The 21,985-nt window shown below is 34.4% G+C and overlaps 1 protein-coding gene across 3 annotated transcripts in view; it reads left to right on the top strand.

Annotated features, from left to right (window-relative positions):
• CNTN1 (contactin 1) overlaps positions 1–21,985 on the top strand; it is a 388,261-nt gene that overhangs the window by 300,206 nt on the left and 66,070 nt on the right. For all 3 annotated transcript variants that reach the window (XM_053556863.1, XM_053556866.1, XM_053556864.1), the window contains exons 16-19: positions 2,495–2,653; positions 8,389–8,538; positions 16,528–16,598; positions 18,960–19,194. In XM_053556863.1, coding sequence (XP_053412838.1) covers positions 2,495–2,653; positions 8,389–8,538; positions 16,528–16,598; positions 18,960–19,194 — 615 coding nt within the window. The remainder of the gene's footprint in view (positions 1–2,494; positions 2,654–8,388; positions 8,539–16,527; positions 16,599–18,959; positions 19,195–21,985) is intronic.

The following is a 21,985-nucleotide window of genomic DNA, read 5'->3' as shown; positions in this document are numbered from 1 at the left end:
TGTCGTTTCAATCCTAACAACGATCTTCTTTGGTGGTTTTTTATTACTCCTGCTTTACAGATGAGAAAACAAGAGCTTAGTAGATTCGATAAATCAGGGCACAGAATTTAAAGCCAAACCTATATTAACTCCCAAATCCCTGCTTTTTAATATAGTTTCTACTTAAGTAGTATGATTTTTCTCAGGTGTTTTCTGATTGATATTTGTAGGCAGTTACTAGATGAAAAAATATGCTTCATATCAGTTGAACCATTACTCCCCCTGCAGAGTTTTGTGAGAATGCCAATCCCTCCCTTTCCATTTCGTCAACTCCACCTCCTTATGCTGCAGGGAAGGGGAAGAATGGAGATTGTATTAAGGATACATAAGGACCATTATGTTTACGATGATAAATTCATTCATGTATTTACCAAATATTTGTTAGACCCCACTATCTGCCATACATGTGCCAGAGAAAACAATGGAAAAATATAATGTTTGCTCAACAATATTACTCTTCAGTGAATGGATAACTGACTGAAATTATTATGCGAACAGTGTCTCAGCAAATACACTAATAGGCTATGGCTTCCATCTGACTTTTGTGAAATATTATTTGACACATCGAGAACCTCAAAGAATAACAATGGGTTAATAACTCACACTTTAATGATTAAAGACTAACCTATGACCTATGATAATTTTGTTTTAACTTTCCTTTAACATTTTCTGAATGTCATTCCCGTATGCTCAGAACGTGTGTTTGTATGCATCTTATAAGACTTTCTCTTTCTTTGAAAAACTCTTATATCTTTCGTGTCTAATTTTTAATTTCAATACACTGAAATATTTCACTCTGTTGTTGACTTAGGATGATGCTTTGTGTGAAGTAATAAATTTCTTGGTTTGAGCAAGAACGTGTGCTATATCGCAATGTGTTTTGTTTTGCATGTGGGAAATGCAGTATGGTTGCTCTAAATATCAAATGTGTTCCATGTTATTTGTCTATTTTAATTATTGAACAGTAAGAATTAGAAGTATACTGTTATAGATTATAAATGTATATTTGCTTCTATTATATTTATATGTGATATATTTCCAAATAATAAAATTTACTGTCATCAATAGGGTGTGTCTTGTGTTACTTTAACATTCGTGGTGATATGTTTGTATTGATCTACACACACGTTTTCTTCCTTGGTACCAACTATAAGGAAATTGGTGAAAGTTTGGGGAGTTACCCATACCTCTGCAAAGGCCCACGTGGAGAAAAAAGCCATCTAGGATAAACAACTCAACTGATAATAGAAATATGAAGGTATTTATTTTCAGCTAAATATGAAAACCGGTGTCATCTTTAGTGTGATATTCATTATGATAACATGACATGCTACTTGTCAAATTGTTTATTGACTGTTATATTCAATATGCCCCATTCTGTTGGAACTTCTTTTCAAGGCAAAGAAAACAAGTGATGTAATTTTTAAAAATGTGTAGTAGGAACTATGGGCAGAGAGGCTGCTTTAGCACTATAAGCTAGAGAAGTCACTTCACCATTTAAAAGACTTTCTTTTCTCATTTTTAAAAACAAGAAATTACAATACAAAGTATAAGCATCTTGTAAATCATTATTTTGCCATACATTATTTTCTATTATCACTATTTATTTGCTGGTCCATTTCACATTTTCAAGTTCCTCAAAGCCCCAAAGTTATTTCTCCTTGTCTTTTAATTTCTACCACCCAGCATAGTGGACTCAGTTTAGAGTATAAAGAAATAGTATTGCTACTGAGTTATGAAGCACCTATGAAAACCTATTTTTAACATTATTTTATGCTCTGCAAGAATAATCGTTCTGTCATAGGACTCTTCAATATGTAATTTTATGTTTTGAAAGGTTGTCTGGCTTATCTCTGAGTTGAAAATTCTTTTCTAAAATTTTTACCTAAGTAGAAACATCTTTTAAATATCACTTATTGGTATAATTAACAAAAAATTATTATCTAAAATCATACATAAAATTATTCCCAGTGATTTCCATTTCAAGTAATATAAACTGCCTATAATATTTGGGGTTATAAGAAAGTCTTTGCTAGATTTGGGGGAGGCAGAATGAGACATTTGACCAATGATTCTGACATCTAAACTGAATGGTGATACTGTCTCTGATTTGGGCATTCAGTAAACATTCATTGAATCCCAGTATGCACTGGTGCTCTAATCTACAAAATGCCACATTGATCAATCAAAGCTTATCATATCCATCTTGAATAATATGCTATCCTTAGGTTATAGCATTTATCTCCTCCATTTAAAAGAAGCCTGTAAAGTCATTCGTGAAACCCAAATGATGTTATCACTTCTTTTAGTCTGTATTTAAAAGAAATGCAGCAGCAATGATTGCATTGCACAAATGTTCTTTAGATTAATTACATGGAGGATAATTCTGTACTCTAATGTGTATTTAATTCCCTCACTGGGATTCATTGATTCATTACTCAAATTTCCATTCCAGGCCCTCCAGGTCCTCCCGGTGGTCTGAGAATAGATGACATCAGAGCCACTTCTGTGGGACTCACCTGGAGCCGTGGCTCAGACAATCATAGTCCTATCTCTAAGTACACCATCCAGGCCAAGACTATTCTTTCAGATGACTGGAAAGATGTGAAGACAGGTGAGTTTTGCTGGTCTGATTTATCGCTATATGTTTTCAAAATTAATGTATTTTATCAGTAACAGAACTCTGGAAATTTTTAGAATTTCATTATCTACTTTAAAAGGTTTTCTTTCTTAAAGATGGAGACTTTACCTCTTTCATGTTTACATGGATGGAGCTGGAATATCTTCTTCTTAGTAAAGCATCTCAAGAATGGAAGAAAAAGTATCCAATGTACTCAGCCCTACTATGAAACTAATTTATGGCTTTCACATGAAAGCCATAACCCAGTTATAACCTAAGAATATGGGGAAGGGGGAGAGGGAGGGGAGGAAGGGGGGAGGATGGGTGGAGGGAGGGTGATTGGTGGGATCACACCTACGGTGCATCTTACAAGAGTACATGTGAAACTTAGTAAATGTAGAATATAAATGTCTTAATACAATAACTAAGAAAATGCCAAGAAGGCTATGCTAACCAGTGTGATGAAAATAGGTCAAACGGTCTATAAAACCAGTGTATGGTGCCCCATGATTGCATTAATGTACACAGCTATGATTTAATAATAATAAAAAAGAAGGTTTTCTTTCTTAAAACATGTTTCCCTTGGTGTTCTACTCCTTTGCTTATGAAGAAAACCACATGGGAGTTAAACATTTAGACACTTTGAAGCTATGAAGGAAGAAGCATCGTGTCTAATCATGTGTATAACGGAAGGCAGAGCCTCCTGGATTTCTTATTTGAACTACATATAACTAAGATTTGCTGGCAAAAATTCATTGGCAAATCTTTTTTTTCAGTAAATGGCACTTATAACAAATTATTTATGACCCATTTTATCCGATTATATAAGTACTTTAATTCTGCCTTTTTAAAAAGCCACTTTGGCCATAAATATTAAGTGAAGCATCCGAATTTTACTACCGTACCTTTTCCTTTATGGGAATGATCAACCCTGGTTTGAATTTCCTCAAAGCAGATTTTTAAAGAAGTTTGAGATCTTTCAGACTTTTATTTCTTTCTACTGATATTTTCTAAAAGGTGATCCAGAAAAAAGAATTAAGCATCAGTGGATATTTCCTCTGTCTGTAACTATTGTCATTGCCATTTCTCATGACCATCCCATAGTATCACATATCCGTCTATTATCCTTGTAACATCAAAGATTGAAGATCCTTTTGATAATGTAACCTGTTAATGTTTGCCATTTTTGACAGTATTTTTTGAATTTCATAAATTAAAATGAGAGTACAGATTAATATGAGAGTATACTTTGCGTTGTTTGCATTTGTTAAGTAGAGTCTAGGTTGTACTGTGTGTACTGGCACACCGGGGGGTGTGCCAATATGCCCTTACGTTGTGACAATATTTTTAAACAAACTTTTGGTTGCCAAAATTTCTTTAAGATGTGTAAAGAAGAGACATAGAAATATCTTGCACTGTTGTCCACAGAGGGGAGAAAAAAGAAATGGTGAATAAAATGTTCTTCCTTTTTAAAAACTAAATAATAACTCCCATGTCCCAAACGTATGCTCGTTTTAGCTTTATCTTAACATAATGGAATTTATTTCTGTTGCTCAGTAAGACACTTTAATTTAGATTTAGTTCTATTGAGTATTCTTCCCTTCAAGGAAAACGAATCAAGTAGAAACTTGAAGGTCTGTTGCAAGGATCTAGAATATACTATTTTAATATCAAGGGATTCTCCTCATAAGTGTATGCAGTTTCACTGTATTAAGAACAGGTGAAACACTTTCATTGTTTATATGTGTGGTTTTAAGAATTATCTACAAATATCCTTGGCAAAATCAGACCATATGAAAAATAATTTTCAAAACCGTTCAGATATTTGATAAACATGAAGCAGGAGCAGTTTCTGCTCTCCTGAAGATTGAAAACACATAATGATAATTAAACTATAGCTAAAATTAGGAATCTAGGAACACTGAAATAAAACAAATGGTTTATAATTTCATTTGACTTTGAAAAAAGAATGCTAATTGTAATCACTGTCATTAATTATTTATATATGCTGTGTATATGTATGTAGCTCAATTAAGACATCCTTCTCGTGAAAGAAAAATTCCACTGGAAAGTATGTTCTGTGAAGGCAAAGACTGTTTTATGCACTTCTCTAGCCCCTTGGTCAGGGCCCACAGAGATAGTTTCTTAAATATAATAAATACTGAGCTGCCAGTTGTGCCAGACCTGTCACACATGTAGATGCTGGATATACAGCTGAACAGCAGTGAACAAAATAGAGGTAAAAACAAACGACCCTGCCCCCAGCCCTCAAGGAGCTAACATTCTAATCTGAGAGACTCCATAAGCAATTAAAATTTGTAGTAAGTGGTGTGGTGATGGATGCTAAAGCGAAAGGACATGGGAGGTAGGTGTTGTATTTTCAGTGGGGTAATTCGGATATTGGTATATAGACATTCCTAGTTTCTTAAGGTTCCTGGTGCCTGTTCATGTGATCTATCTTTTCCAATTCTTTCCATCTATTTCTGTCTCTGAATCTATAGCAGTTTTTTTTTTTTTTTTGGTTGGGAGCGTATATCTGATGCTTAAATTATGTGATTCATTAACAGTTAATTATTGATATATTTGGATTTGTAGTCGCCATTGTAATTTTGCTTTCTAAATGTTTCACTTTTTTTTGGTTCCTCTATTTCATCTTTCCTATTTTCTTGTGGATTAAATGAGAATTTTAGCTGCATTTTAATTCCTATAATGATACTCATCATCTGATGTGTGTGTGTGTGTATATATATATATATATATAGTTTACTGGTTACTCTAGGGCTTACCAGATACATATGAACTTATCAGAAGAAACTTTAAAATTTTCCAAACTTTATTTTAGTGATATATGGAAGTGTTTCTTCTAGATAGCCCTATTTTGCCTTTTCCCCTCTTTGTACTATTATTTTTGTATATATTACATGTCTGTATGTTACAAAGCCAATAACCTTATGTTAATATTTCCCCTCTTATATAATTTTTTTTAATTTCAAAATATTAAGGAGGTACAAATGTTATGTTACATGGTTTGGGCCAGGTCTGGTTACATTATTCATCTTCTTTCCTGCAATATATTGAGATAACAGAGAGGGGAAGGAAAGACTAATGTTTGTATTGATAAGTCAGTCTGGTTTTTAGAACCTTTATTTCAAAATCTTTTTTCTGAGGAGTCATGTTTGGGGTGAAATTCCCTGAGCTCCTTCAGCTTTCATGAGAACAACACATCTTTGCCAAGATGAGCCTTTGGGAATCTCCAACATTACCATCCTTTGAGCCTGTAAGTGGTGCCAGGCTTTGGCAGCAGAGGGAGCAGGGCAGCCTGTCTCCTGGAGCCTCCTAATGCTCTTTTTTCCTTGACGGCCCTAAACTCAAAATCACAAACTCATAAGTCATTCTGTGAGTTTCTACCTCTAAGCCTTTGCATTAATTTTCTAGCACAACCATAACAAAATACCATAAACTTGATAGCTTGAAACAACAGAAATTTGCCCTTTCGTGGTCCAGGAGGTTGTAAGACCAAACTAAGGTGGTGGGCGGGCCGCACCCTCTCCAGCTGCTCCACCGTGGCCTCTCCCAGCCCCCTGGGTCCAAATGTTCCTTGCTGTAATTGTGTCACATCCACATCTGCCCCTGCTGTCTCACTGCTTTGCTTGCTTATGTGTATATCTCGGCCGTGTCTCTTAAAAAGGGGGATTTATCTCTGGATGTGGAACCCACCCCGGTAATTCAGGATGGTCTTATCCCTAAACTAATTTGCAGCCTTAAACTGTTTAAAGGGTCTGCCAACCATTTTTGTTCAAATAAGGTGACATTCATAGATTCTTGATTTGGACATGCACATAACTTTAGGGGTTTTAACCCACTATAGCCTCTTCTCTGTAGGGGGCTCAAGATAATTGAAAAGTACCCAGTGGGGAGAAGGGGCCGCTCTACTCAATGTCACAACATTCAGCTATTTTCCCTTTGCTCCAGGAGGAGCTCTTCACAGATCAAAGCTTCACTTAACCTCTTTCAATTACTTAAAGATAAGCCCCCATGTAAATGAACTAAAACAGACTCTGATTTGGTTATGAGGGAGTGGTACAAGTGGGATTAAAGAGGTAGAATCAAAACAGAAAGCGAAACCAAACTTTCAATCAGAAAGTCAAAAATAAGCCAGGTATGGTGGCTCCCACCTATGATCCTAGTGCTCTGGCAGCCAGAGGCAGGAGGATGGCTTAAGCTTAGGAGTTTGAAGCCAGCATGAGCAAGAGCACAGCCTAGTCTCTACCCAAAATAGAAAAGTTAGGCAGGTGTGGTGGTCAGTGCCTATAGTTCAGCTGTTCCAGGGCTGAGGCAAGAGGATCACTTGAATCCAAGAGTTTGAGGTTGCTGTGAGCTAGGCTGAGGCCATGGTCCTCTAGCTCAGGTGACAGAGCAAGACACTGTCAAAAAAAAAAAAAAAAGGAAGGAAGGAAATATATGTCAAATCAATAGAACAAATGTAAAACAAAATAAGATAATAGATGATAAAACTAATATCCAAAAGAATTAAAATTATGACAGAGTGAAACATGGGACAGTCTCAGTCACACAGGAATTTGTCCCAAAGTAGAAAGTGGACAGTGGGATGCTTAGCATTTATTGTAGTGATGAAAAGATCATCTTAAAAAATTACATATTCCCGGTCTTCATTGCCCAGTAAAAGTTCCCTAAAACATAAGATAAACAAGCCTAAAGGTTCAGGTAATAACACACATATGTATGTGTAGCTGAATTACTAAAAACACATATGGAAATATTGGAAGAGAGATTAAAATGATGTACAAACCTGCCTTGGTTGTATATTTTATCAGATCTCAAATAAATAAGCTAGATTCCATTCTTCACATTATTTATAATTTCCCATTAGTATCTAATAGCATGATTTCTGAAGATGACTTAATAATTCGTGATGATTTTTTTAACACTTATTATCACTGATTCAAATATTTGAGTGTAGTTCTATAAAACCAGGTGAAAAGGATACAAAGATTATATTTTTTACTCTAGTAATAAGTAATTTGTTACCTATAGGCTATAACAGTAGCAATCTGTACAATTTTACTGCCCTAGTTTTATGCTGGCTTCAAGAAATCATTGTAGATTCTACCTGCAGGGTATAACTACTTGCTATTCAAGGTGTAGTCCATGGACTGTCAGCAGGAGCATGAACTGGGAGCTTGACAGAAGTGCAAGATTTCAGTCCCCCCACCTCACACTTACAAAACTTTCTAGTTTATCATTTATTAATCTGTCCTCTTAATCCCTTGAATTTAACATTTTTCTCCTTCCTAGTTGTTGTTGTTATTTCAACTCAATATGTACCTTTCTCTCCAAAATAGTAAAATCAAAATGAGGAGTTATAAAAGTAACAAGTTAGGCTCGGCACCTATATCTCAGTGGCTAGGGTGCCGGCTACATACACTGGAGCTGTTGGGTTCAAATCCAGCCTGGGCCTGCCAAACAACAATGACAACTACAACCAAAAAATTGCCAGGCATTGTGGCAGTGCCTGTAGTCCCAGGTACTTGGGGGGCTGAGGCAAGAGAATCACTTAAGCCCAAGAGTTTGAGGTTGCTGTGAGCTGTGATGCCATGGCAGTCTACCCAGGGCAACAGCTTGAGACTGCCTCAAAAAAAAAAAAAAAAAAGTGACAAGTTAGTTACCCAAGAATCTCTATTTAATAATCTAATGTTTATGTTCATTAGATCCCCCCATTATTGAAGGAAATATGGAGGCTGCAAGAGCAGTGGATTTAATCCCATGGATGGAATATGAATTTCGTGTGGTAGCAACCAATACATTGGGTATAGGAGAGCCCAGTGTACCGTCAAACAAGATTAGAACAGATGGTGCTGGTAAGTAGGAGAAATTTTGTAAATTTTAAAAAGATTTGTAAATACAGTGCCACTTTAAAATATGGTTGGATGTATTTGGAAATAGTTCTCTGAGGTAAGTGATTCATTTCAAAAATGTGTATGTATATTTCATGTGTGTATTCTACGTCAAAACAACCAAAAATCAAAAGATAAAATATGAAGTTGTAAGGATATTTTTACATAGTTAATGTAGAGGTAGAGATAAATAGAAACCACTGCATATTCCACTAGAGACCATTTAAATGAAGTTGGTATTTAGAATATAAACTTTAATGTAAATTCTGAATCTTAACCAGACAGATCTTGATTAAACAGGGGATTTAGAAAGTTCATAATTTTACATGTCTCTCAAAGACATTTATAACTGAATGGCTAAGTGGATGGTTATTTATGCTAAATACCAACTCCATTTAAATTGCCTTTTGTGCAAAAAATACTCAATCTCTCTTTTCTTTCCCCTGTCTTACTAAGGCAAAATTGTTCTGATTCTAATAATAGCTCATCTTTTATTAGTCCCTGTCGGAAAGAAAATGTGTTGTAAGCTCTCTGAATTCATATAATTTAACTTTCCTTGGTAAACTTCAGTGTTTTATGGAAAGGGGAAGATTTTAAACAGATAAACTGATGTTGATTAAAATGTGATTTCTTGACAGCCCTTCTTTCCATTTCTGGCTACCAAAGTTCTTTGCCCAAACTTCTACATAGAATCATAAATTCCACTGTCTTTAGTTTTTAAATCTAAGCAATTCACAGGGACAGCCATCAGTAAATCATCTCTTGAGGTTTCCTGTAACTTTATGAAATTTGTCAGATAAAAATGATGATTCTGAAATAAAAGTAGAAAATAACCACTAAAATATTTAGTTTGTGCCGAGTATTTTCACATACATTTCATTTAATCCTCATCATTATATATTGGTGTAGGTGGTACCATGTCCATGTTCATGGATGGGTAGTAGACTCAGAAACACTAAAGAGTTCACCTACGGTAATGTAACTACTTGCCAGATTCAGAATTCTATGCGTATCTGCCTCACACCTCTTCTTACCCTTTGAGCTGTCGCTCTTAAGGTAGCTTTTCAAGTAGAACTCCAAAAAACACATCTGTTCACATGAACTTTTATTAGAGTCCTAATTAAAGCTAGATTTCACGCTAAAATATGAAATTAGATATGACCTAAGCATTCAATCTGGGAGTTTGGTATATCCAGTGACAAAGTGAACATAAGTGTTCTCTTTTCTCTACCTCATAGAAATCTCATTAAGATGTGTGGGTAATCCAAGTTGAAGCTTTCCAGAGCACAGATACCGCATAGCCAGGATCGTTGTTTTGGTATTTCTGTTTATTTTCTAGCACTTCTGTGTTTGTAGCAGACGATTTTGTATAATAGATTGAACACAATTCCCCTTTCTTCCTTTTTTTTGAGATAGAACCTCAAGCTGTCGCCGTGGCGTCATAGCCACAATTCCCCTTTCTTAAAAAAGAAAAAAAAAAAAAAGTAACTGGGGCATGAGCCTACTGGTGGTTTTAGCTACATAATTTCACACTGAGAGATCCTACACTTGATTTGATATAACAAACATTCATTTTCAGAGTGAAATTGCAGAAAAATACCAAGTGGTATTGGTATTTTTTGGTGGTACTGGTTGGTCTAAGCAAACCTATTTCAGTTAAAACATACCCATCTGAATACAGATGTCTTTAAAAATCTCACTGAGTTTGATTAATTTTCTGCGATCTTGTAATTAATACATTATGAACTAATTCTTACCTGCAGCCAGTTTTTTTGAAGTAAAAAATGTGCTTGGGAAGGGAGGATGCTGCTTTTGACATTAACAGATGTAAGACCTCTTCTCTTCTTTGGAATTCTGTTACAAACAATATGTTTATTATGTATCTGAGAAAATGATTATTTTATAATACATAGATTCATTAACTAGGCATAATTTCCAAAAGATCTGTCTTATATCTTAGGTCTTTTTTTTTTTTTTTACCTCAAAGTAGAAAGTATAAAATTAAATACATTGTTGAGGGTGACAACAAAAAACTCAATGTTTCAGAGAGATTCGGTCTAACTTTCACATCTGAATTTCTGAATATTATTTATATTTAATATCGTTTCTAGAAGATGAGGTGCTCACTACAAATAGTTTATATGTAACCCTGAAGAATTTTCAACCTCAATGTCTTCATATCCTTAAACATTGGAAAATAATTGTTTCAAAGTGATATCAAACCTAAAATGTTGGCAAACTTGTTACTTTGAACCAACTTCTTGTTAGAATTACCTTCAGTATCTACTTCTTAGATTATGTTTGCTCAGATTGTATTTTGTTAAGGAATTAATTCCCTGTTTAGTGTGCTTACAAAAAATAACTTCCTTTAAAGGCCATCAGAGCCAAAACAAGCAAACATTCATCTGAAACAATCAGTCTATTCACAGTATAAAATACAACCCTCTACTGATATGATGAGATGGTTCATTGCATTCAATTGCAAACAAAAATAAAAATTGAATCTTAAAACCTCTAACACATTTATTAATCTATCATCAGAAACTATTTCAGGATCTTTCCCTAATCGACTCTTGGGGCTGCCGCAGCCTACACACTTGCTCTACGCTGTCAGATGGATACTTTGCCCTCATTTGCATCCCTTCACTTGATTCCCAATGTCTTTCTGAAACAGATCAGGAAGGTACGATTGCACTCATCTAATGTAAGGCAGACCTGGGATTTGAATGCAGGTCTTTCTAATATTAAGAGACTTCTTCCCTAGATCACTTTCCAGAGACCATGTGTGGAACTACAGTTCCAGACTCCTGATTCTTTGGTCAGATGCCAGTATTCTCCTTTAAAAAAAAAGAAAAAGTAAGCATGGGGTCTTTTTTAACCAGAGCTTATCTAGTGGAAGCACTCAATTTGTTATGTGAAGCTTCAATCTAAAAAAAAAAGAAAAAAAGAAAGCTGTGTGACTTGGGATATATTACTAAACTTCTCTTAGCCTCACTGTTTCATCTCTAAATGGGAATTCTCTTTTTCAAGGGATTGTTTTCATAATTAAAAACTAATAAGGAAAGTAGTTGACACTGTGATACATGATATTTGCCCAATTGAATTTATTTATTATGCTATAATAGTTCCTTTAAAATATAATGTGCTTTTAGGAAAATGTGGTCTCTTGTCTACTTTAATTTTTTCTTTCGAGACAGAATCTTATCTTGTCTCCTTTATAACTGGTCCCCTCATTTGATAACGTATTTCCTTTATTATAAACATTGTACATGTTGAAATAAGATTATATAATTTCATATATTTTTAATTATCTTCATCATTTCATGTGTATAATAAAATCAACAGAATTTCTCTTTGATTATTATTTTTCTTTTCCATAAAATTGGTAATTTACATAAAATTGGTAATTTACATTTTTCATCCTTATAAGACAATAAAAATAGTTTCTAAATGGGGGATGTTTGTCTTGTCATGTACCGTTATAACAAACTCTATAAGATGCCAGCATATGTTATGTGGGATAAAGGCTGATTTCCATTTGATGGAAAGCTTGGTCCTCTGCCTCATTATGCTGATTGAAAGACATGACATTATCCAGTGCCACACACGCCCTTATCTGTACAATTACTTGATGTTAAGATCTCAGTGCACAGTTGGGTGTATTCTTTGGATTGAGACAAGTGCATTATAAAATGCAGGCTCCCAAATGAAGAATTAGAAGATGTGTCTGTAATTAATTTTAGCCCATTTAATTTTGACTGTAAGAAGGAGATAATAAGAGCATCCTTTGAAGTAATGAGCCCTTGTTGATGTACCCCCGTAGCTAATGGCTCAGCAGGTGCAGTTGGTGAGTCAATATCTAAAATGATGCTTTCAGGTTTGTTTTAACAACTTTGGTATTTACTTTGCCAGATCCAGCTAGTCTAAAGAGGAAAAGAGGAAAAATTTTAAAAGCAGAAATAATACTTTTTTATTATGTATAAAATTTAAAAAACAGAAATAATACTTTTTATTATGTGTAAGCCTTAATGTCTAATGAAGTTGTTCTTTTTTTAACATATATTTTATAAAGGAGAGGAATAGTGCTAAGAACATGCTTTATAGTTGGGAAATCATAAAAGTTAGTGGCTATGATGAATAATTAGATAGACAAATAGACAAATCTATTTTAAAAGAAAGAAAGAGTATGGATTTTTAAGCCATCAGCAAACCTGAATTAAAGTTGGAAACTTCTCTAAATGTGAGCAGGGTAAGCTGGGTAGGTTAACTTCTTTGGGTTTCATTTGCCTTTTCTATTAAGTGGGGGATGAAGTTATTACTCCATTTACTTCAAAATATTGATCTAAGTATCCAATTAAGTAAGGTATGTAAAAATTATTTCTAAGTTCTAGACACATCAAATGTTAAGCTGAGATCATTCATTCATTCAGCAAACTATTTTGAACCAAGAATAGTACATGGAATTTAAACTAGTATATATTCAATTTTTATCACTAGAAAAGGAGCATTCTCAGGACAGGAATCAGACTTTATTTGTATTGACACAGTGTCAATAGTTGGCACTCAAAATTATTTGTAAAAGAAAAAGAAAAGGGAGAAAAAAGATGGTAAGATGATTTTTCTGGCAATTGAAAGTTAATACAGAATGATGAGGGAGAAGGAGTGGTCAAGGCCTTCTCTCAAGCACATTTTTTACTTCAAAAAAACTGGCTGCAGGTAAGAATTAGTTCATAATGTATTAATTACAAGATCACAGAAAATCAAACTCAGTGAGAGTTTTAAAGACGTCTGTATTCAGATAGGTATGTAAAAGTGTTTTAACTGAAATAGGTTTGGTTAGACCACCAAAAAAAATACCAATACCACTTGGCATTTTTCTGCAATTTCACTCTGAAAATGAACGTTTGTTACATCAAATCAAGTGTAGGATCTCTTAGTGTGAAATTAAGTGGCTCAAATAGTCCAATATTTTGAATCAAGGGCCTATCTTCATATTGCCATGATTTTTATCATTTAGGATTTATCACAAGCCAATTTGTCAAGTTGTTAAATGAAAAATCGCAGCTCAAGGAGGCACTTGTATGCAAATTACGTAAGCATTCAAATCTCAAAGGAAAATTGGCAACCTCGGTTCCTTTTCTGAGGAAAGAATAGTCATGGCATTAGGTTGATTTTCTTTTTAAAATTGTTTTAGATTTATGGCTGAAATACAAAGTACTTTTTTAAGTATCACAAGAGAATCTCTATTAAGGCAAAGGGACAAGTTAAAACACCTTCCTGTTTTAACCTTTCACAGTAAAATTACAAATATTGTATGTTCATGATGAATCATTCAATATTTTTTTCCTAAATATTGGTTTAAATTCTTTTAAGTGATTTATTGTTTAGCAAATGTCTAGTTTGTTCTCTGTTAAATGCTCTAGAGCTTTAAGCTAATAACCTCTCTTGTGCTTGAGGAGATTTACTTCCCTGAAACAAATCACATCACTCTTTGGCCAAGTTCTCCTATTTCAACAGGACTGAACACAAACAGGGCACCAGACTGCTCTGTTCTCAGATTCATGTGAGACATGGAGGTTCTGTGTTCAGTTTCACCTGCGAAACAACTTTCCCAACCTGCAAAGGCTACAACTGAACACTCAAAGTTAAATGGAAAAAAATTAAGTCGATAGTTAATCCAAGGAAGATATAAAAGCACTTTATTCTTTGCTTTTATTATGTCTTTACAGCATCATGAGCTCCATGGGGGATCTTTGAAGAGCAAAGCATTCGTAAATTACTTATTTGAAGAGGGTTAAAAAGTGCCTAAAATAAACATGATAAAACGGAAAAAAAATTCAATTTCATATAAACAGCCTCCATTTTTGGCTCTATGCTAAATAAAATGGTTCATACTGATTGATTATAATGAAAAGTGTGACAGTCCAATGCTTTGGCAAATAATGTTTGTCCTAAGGAGGCAACTTTGGAGTCAATAAATTGCAGCGTAATAAATTATTTTACAGTTATTTTTGAAATTATTTGCCTGTGACTACTATACTTGGACTGAGTTAAGCATGCCAAATTTGATATATTCTTCAATAATAGGACAACATGCTTTTTGTTTTTCTATGGCATGTACAGTTGAAACTTCAGAATATGAGTTATAGAGTGAAAAGAGTTTCTAGAAGTTATTATTCTTAGTAAAGCATCACAAGTATGGAGAAGCATGAATCCTATGTACTCAATTTTGATATGAGGACAGTTAATGACAATTAAGGTTATGGGGGGGGGAAGCAGAAAGAGGGATGGAGGGAGGGGGGTGGGGCCTTGGTGTGTGTCACACTTTATGGGGGCAAGACATGATTGCAAGAGGGACTTTACCTAACAATTGCAATCAGTGTAACCTGGCTTATTGTATCCTCAATGAATCCCCAACAATAAAAAAAAAAAAAAAGATTCCAGCCCTCAATATGTATTCTCTCTAAAGTACAACAAATAATTTATTTTTAACATTTCAGCACCCAGTTTAATTTTCAAATACTTACAATGGTGACAGTTAAACAGTAAAATGAAATTTCTCAAATTTGATGTTAATTTCTTTGTGAGGAAAGGGAATCATCATGTATTATAGACATAAGGAAAAACATAGTTTTATTTATTCTGTGTAATTTGTGTACTTACTTCATCAAAAAATTTACCTATCTAGCATTTGGGAGAAATTTTTGTAGTGTGCATCTTTGAATCATAATGATTGGGTGGGGTCTGCAACTCATGAAATGTAGCACTCTGAGGATTGCGGTGGGTGGAGGGAGGAGTAAAGGAAATGCTAACATATCTGGACATGGTGGTTCAGATTGAGCCAAGGCATTTGTGTGAAAAAGTATATGTCCTCTGTAGAAACTCAAGGTTCAGCTACATGGCTGGGTAGCTGGGTGGAACCTTGAGTACAGGAACAAACAATATAGTATTCATGTTTACAAGGCCCAGTTAGGTGCTAAGCATGCACATCCACTACCCCGCTTACCATGAACGGGTTTTAAGAAGAGTGAATAACTTGGAGAAGCTATTGGACTTGGCAGTTAAAAACAGTTTTGTGATTTTTGAAGGAGTGATTTCAGTAATATGAGGAAGTGGAAATAGATTGTGGGTTCTTAAAAAATGATTATGGAGTGAAGTACAAAAAAAAATAGTCATACATCAGTTCTTCCATGTAATGTAGTAACAGGAAAGGGTGTGATGGCTTGAGGGTCAAGAGGAAAGCAGTGTAACAGGAATGCTTTTAAAAACAGAGAGACCACAGAGCGTAGAGTGTCTCCATCAGAGAGTCCCAGACTGAAGGATGAAGCAAGAGGAGAGAAAAGTCGCTAATGAGGCCAAGTTCCCGTAGAGGCTGAGGCTTTGGAAGGGAGCGCAGAAGAGGCAATGTTAGATTTCTAGTATTCCCAGATATGTGGAGAAACATTATTCAGTACTATACGAAATGCACAGTGTCTTAACATTTATTTGTAGAAATGAAGCATAAAACAAAACAGTAAGTTGTTAGAGGTTCATGGGGTTCGTTCAGTTTTGATGTTTTAAGAGTGTTAACATATTTTCCCAATAGAGTCTGTCTAATCTTCCAAAATCATACTAAATGAAAAGACACAGAGCAGGAAAAAAAAAAGAAGATGATGATGATGATGAGGGAGGCAAATTTGCTTCCCTATCCCAAGCTGAATCCCTAGCTGAAGAAAACAACACACTTCCTATGGCACCATATCATTTTTTTATCTCGACAAGAAAACAGATTATTACAACCACTGTAAGCCATTGTTATGATAATTGAGTAGATCATGTATGTAGCATGTTTTTCCTCATAAAAGAACAAAATCATCATTTCTGCAGCACATAATAACTCAAACAGCAGGAAAGAAATAACATAGACTCTGTTGTCCTTGTTGTTTTGTATATTTGATTGTTCATTTGTTTCAGCACCGAATGTGGCTCCTTCAGATGTAGGAGGTGGGGGTGGAAGCAACAGAGAGCTGACCATAACATGGGCAGTAAGTATTAAGTTGCACATGTTATAGGGTGTTTTATCTATGCCTTATTTCAAACCCATTTGATTCCTGAAATAAATTGAGATAAAAGAGATCACCCAATGCATAAGCAAGAATGAATTACTATTTTTTTTTCCTAAAGCCAGATTTTATCTGGTGTACTATGGCTTACTGTGCAGTTCCTTTGCAAAAATGAATTCTGCATGTTAAGGGGCCTATTAGCCAATTAGACATTCAACTATCTGATTTTAGAGATATTTGAGTTCATTGTATCCTTGTAACCCAAGTGTAATTTAGAACATATTCTCTGGATATTGTAAATTCCAAAGATTCAATTTGCAAACTTGTATCAAAACTCATTTTTAAATTGGAGGCTACATCCTTGCTTACTTTGATCACTAGTATAGTATGTCACTATAGCACAGTGTTAGAAGTCTAAGGAATATGTGACTGAGGTATCCAGAGCATTGTATTAAATTTTCATGACCCAAAGGGAATTTCTAGATCAGAAAGTATGGATCAATCTCTGAAAAACAATACATCTTACCTGGAGTTTTGAAATAGAAGAGATATTGGAAAGGTGTGGGGAAGGTTGTGATAGAACAGACTTGTTTAAATTAGGCATCTGGCATGTATCCAGGCAATGTGTTTATGTAGATTCATTCATTCATTGTTATTCTTAGTGTTTAATTGCTGCAGACAGTCAAAGAACATAACCTAGACTCCAAAGAATTTTAAGGACTGCAGAAAAAATGGCAGGTTTTACTCTTTGCATGGATCAAATTGATTGATATGTATAAGTGAATATGTAGCAAAACTTAACATTACCATATCCTCTGTAGTCATATTTGGCATTCAAATCACATTTTTTATCAAGATTTGGGAAAATCTACTTTTTTTTGCTAATTCAAATCTCAAATTATTTATTTCTAAGTTTTAATGTCAATGAAATGTTCAAGAATTATAAATATTATAAAAATCAGAACATTTTACTCTTTCCCTTTCCCATATGGCTTGATTTTTATAAACTTTTCAACCTTCTGCTTCCAAATAAGTTGAGCCTTATCCAAAATTAAGAATTAGAAATCTTTCTCCAAAAATTCAAAAATCAAATTCTGGGAATGGAGCATGAAAATCATTATTTTTGAAAGCTCTGTAGCTGATTCTGTTATACTCTAAATTCCAAAAACTAAGTAGAGAACTATAAATAAGAAATATGTTTAAGTTAACTCTAGAAATGTTAGATTGTAATAAAATCACATACCTATGCTCTATAACCGAGCACAGCTTCTACCATTTGACCTTTATACATCTCTATATCTTCCTGTTTAACAAGAGTATATCCAAACAATGGTGTTATGTTGAGTTCAGGGTTTTTGCCTGGAGACAATTTGTCTTTGATTTTCTGTAGACAAAAGTAAATATACACAGGTAAATTTGCACATTTACCTTACTGGCTAACGAAGACCAAATGACAGGGTAGAACTAGCTTAAGGTCAGTATTTATAAATAATGCATTGTAAGGTTTGACAGAGATGTCTTTATTGGGCAATTGGCATGTGTAGTAATAAGAAACCCTGAGAAAATAATGCCAACTAAGCCCTTTCTTCAGCATTGGAGTTAGGGGCCCAAAGCCAGCTCCTATAAATGAGTACAGTGTTGCCCCTTCTTCCTTGTCACTGTCTCCTTTATTCCTGTGACTCGTTTTCTTTTTATTATAACGCAGATATTCTAAAGTCTCCTATAACTCTCTTACCCTTGCCTTTTGATTCTAAAGAAATTTATTTACTCATCCACTAAATACTGGAGGCCCTAGTCTAGGTGTTAGGAATAAAGAAGAAAACAAAATGAAAAGAAATAAATCTCTGCCTTCATAAAACTTACCTTCCAGTAGATGGGAGAAATAATAAAGTAGATAAGTAGTAAAATACAGTGCGAGATCATGATAGTGTTCAAGGGAAAAAAGGTAACAGGAAGGTGAGAGATGGAATATTGGGGAAAGAACCTTGAGATGGCAGATTCTATGACCAGAGAAAACATCATTGACATTGAGTAGGCCATTTTTCCCTCAAGAAAGTGAGAGAGTGTGTCATATGGCATCTAGGAGAATATCCTGGGCAGAAGGAACTTAAAGTGAAAAGGCCCAGGGTGGGAGTTTCCTGGGTGTCCAAAAAATAGCGAGGTTGTTCCTGGGTAAATACCGTCATTGCGTTTTGTGCTCTGGCATTTGCAATGAGCACTAACTTATGACCCAAATGTGTTTTTACTAAGAGCGCGTTTCCATGTGTATTATTATTTGCATAGGGATTTCCCCCTGTGTTAACTGTATCACTAAAACCTATTGAATATTTAATTTCCATTTAGCCTTTGTCAAGAGAATACCACTACGGCAACAATTTTGGTTACATCGTGGCATTTAAGCCATTTGATGGAGAAGAATGGAAAAAAGTTACTGTTACTAATCCAGACACTGGCAGATATGTCCATAAAGATGAAACCATGAGCCCTTCAACCGCTTTTCAAGTCAAAGTTAAGGCCTTCAACAACAAAGGGGATGGACCGTACAGCCTTACAGCTGTCATTAATTCAGCCCAAGACGGTAGGTAAAAGAAAGACCTTTCTTTTTTTTTTTTAGCATTATTCAGTATTCACTTTATTGAGAAATGGAAATTATATAAGTTTCTATGAAAAAAATGCTATTTATAATATAGTATAGCCAACAATTGAATACTACATAGCATTAAAAGGAATAAATTACATAAGCATAGATCTCACCTTTCTAACACGATGAGGGAGAAAAACGTAATTCTCTAGTAGGCATTTAGTTTGCTTTCTTTCATTCCTGACTTAAGACATTTTTGATCATACTATGCATTTGGTAAATGAGTATTATTTTGAGCCCAAGTAAAATGTCAGATTCATTTCACCTAAATGATAGGAATGCTGTTAAAATTCTTTAGATCACGTCCATGTATTCAGGAAATCTCCACTGAAATAATTGGGGTGCCTATCCTTAGGCTCATGATTATAACTTTGTAGTCAGAAATTCTCCATACTTGATTGGAATGTGTATGTATTCATAAAGTTTACAATTTTAAAATGTCATAGCATATACATTATTTGTAAACCTGCTTAAAATTCTGAACCAAAATTTGTGTAATTGTAGCATTTATGTAATTTTGTTATCATTACAATACAGTGTTTGCTTGAATTTCAGTAAAGGGAATCTAGATAATAGCTATATGAAAAGAGGAGCAATAAGACAGTTGAATTTATTTTTTCTTGAAAAGAGAAAACTTTGTCCTGTACATCATTTAGGAAAGAAACAAAACTGATGCTAGATCTTTTTGTTTTTCTAGGGACATTAACTAATTTGAGCATTGTCATGTGGAGGGCTTTATATATTTATGCTGAATGACATACAGTTTTAGGTTAAATGTAATGTCTTTTCTGGTAAAGTTGCTAAGCTTTTTATTTATATTATGTTTAAGAAAAAAGACCTTCTTCTATGGTTCTTTATTCATGTGTACTATGTGAATAATTAATAGTAAAGCAAACAGATTCTATTGCCTTCTGATCTAACATTTATCCTTGGCCAAGTTTCTCTTTGCACTTGTGTGAGAAGCACAGATGGAAGAATTTGAAAACTAGAACTGCATGAGGGACTCTTCCATTTTCTTAGAGGGATCAACACTCTTTTGGTAGACCCAATTGCATTATTTTTACTCCAAAATAAACAATTAGTCACTCCTTAGAACTCAACTGAAATTTTTGCATATGCTCCTCCTTCAGAATTATTAGCTTTCATATTTGTTAAAAATGTAGTACACAGAAGGTGCCAAAAATATATATACATTTTAAGGAAGGAAAAAATACATTAAAATTTTAATACTCAGTATATACAGATAATAAAAATGACTGTAAGTCCCTTTTGATTTTTGCAATGACAAGAGGGGCTCACAGTGGTCACGAACAGCATCCAGGCACTTCCGATGATGGAGAAGGACCACGTGAGCGACGTTGTGCCGTCTCCTGGCTCTCCCCTGGTGCACATCACACACTGCACTGGGCGTCTCGGGCTTACCATCGTCAGGTGTGTTGGAGGTTCTGTTGGATGTCACGCCTCCATGGTTGTACTTCCACAACATTCTGGAAATTCAAATACCACTTCAAAATGGTCTTGCGCTACTTGAAGGACAACTGTGCCTCTGCCATTTTCTTTCACGGTCCTGCCTGTTACATGGTGACACTAGCACTCATTTGATTGCTATCTTTTGAGCAAACATCATACTACCCATTGTTACCATAATTCACTTTAACATCAAAAAGTAGTACATAGGTAATGTCTCTTAAAATGTATATACATTTTTGGCACCCCCAGTTTATTCAAGTCATATCATCATCTTTACTTTCTGTACATGCCATTTTACCACACATATACTCATATATAAAAATATATCTTATAATATCATGTCATATACCTGAAATATACACATTAACATTTGTTAAAAAGATACACACGTGAAACCCAGTCGTACATTTGCATCCTTTTAAAAGCCCAACCAAATGCATGGAGAGAATAAAAAATAGGAATAATTTATTATCAAACAATATAAATGTCTTTATGACAAATCTTATGTTCTATATGCTTGTGCTCATTCAGCAAAAGTATAATTGGACTCAGTATTAATAATTTGAAAATGAGTTTCTCTGACAGAGAAAATGAAAGTTAAAAGCATTTCATGACTCATCTTCTCACCCAATATCATTTTTTTACTGCTTTATTTGATGCTGAAGTACCTTTTAGGCAAATAGCTTGTCATCCAGTTAGTGTTGGTCATTTGTATTTAATTATATTTCTCTCCTAAATATTTCATGAGTCTCCTAAAACTTGCATGTGCTGAAACTTGTGTAAGTGTTAATCTTTTCTTCTCCTGCTAAGAAATTAATCATAGTGCTACATGTTTACCTGGATTTGGAAGGGAAACAATATTCATGTGTAGAAAATTTCTTTAACATTAAATAGGATTATGGCCTTTTAATGAAAGACAATAAAAATTGATCACCCCTGCTTAAAGGCTTCTTTGGTTTCTTTGTGTAAATTTCATAAGGGATGTAAATTACATTTTTCCCTGAACACAGGCCTTTTTGATACATATTTGAGTTGAAGCCCAGTTGGAAGATAAGACATATAAAAGCTTTCCTGAGCTTAAGAAACGGTGGATGTCACAACTTGTTTCAGAGGATCTGAAATTTTTTTTTTTTTAGAAAGGTCTTAGCTCGAACATAAAAGAGGGAAGTTTTATTAATATTGTGGGTACTTATAGTCATTTTATAAAATATAGAAAATTAGTTTTAATGAATAATTTTTTATAATAAATACTAATTTC

Source organism: Nycticebus coucang, chromosome 12 (genome assembly GCF_027406575.1).
Source record: "Nycticebus coucang isolate mNycCou1 chromosome 12, mNycCou1.pri, whole genome shotgun sequence".
NCBI classification, from domain to species: Eukaryota; Metazoa; Chordata; class Mammalia; order Primates; family Lorisidae; genus Nycticebus; species Nycticebus coucang.
The sequence above is the reverse complement of the archived record's forward strand: the minus strand, read 5'-3'. Positions and strand labels throughout refer to the sequence as shown.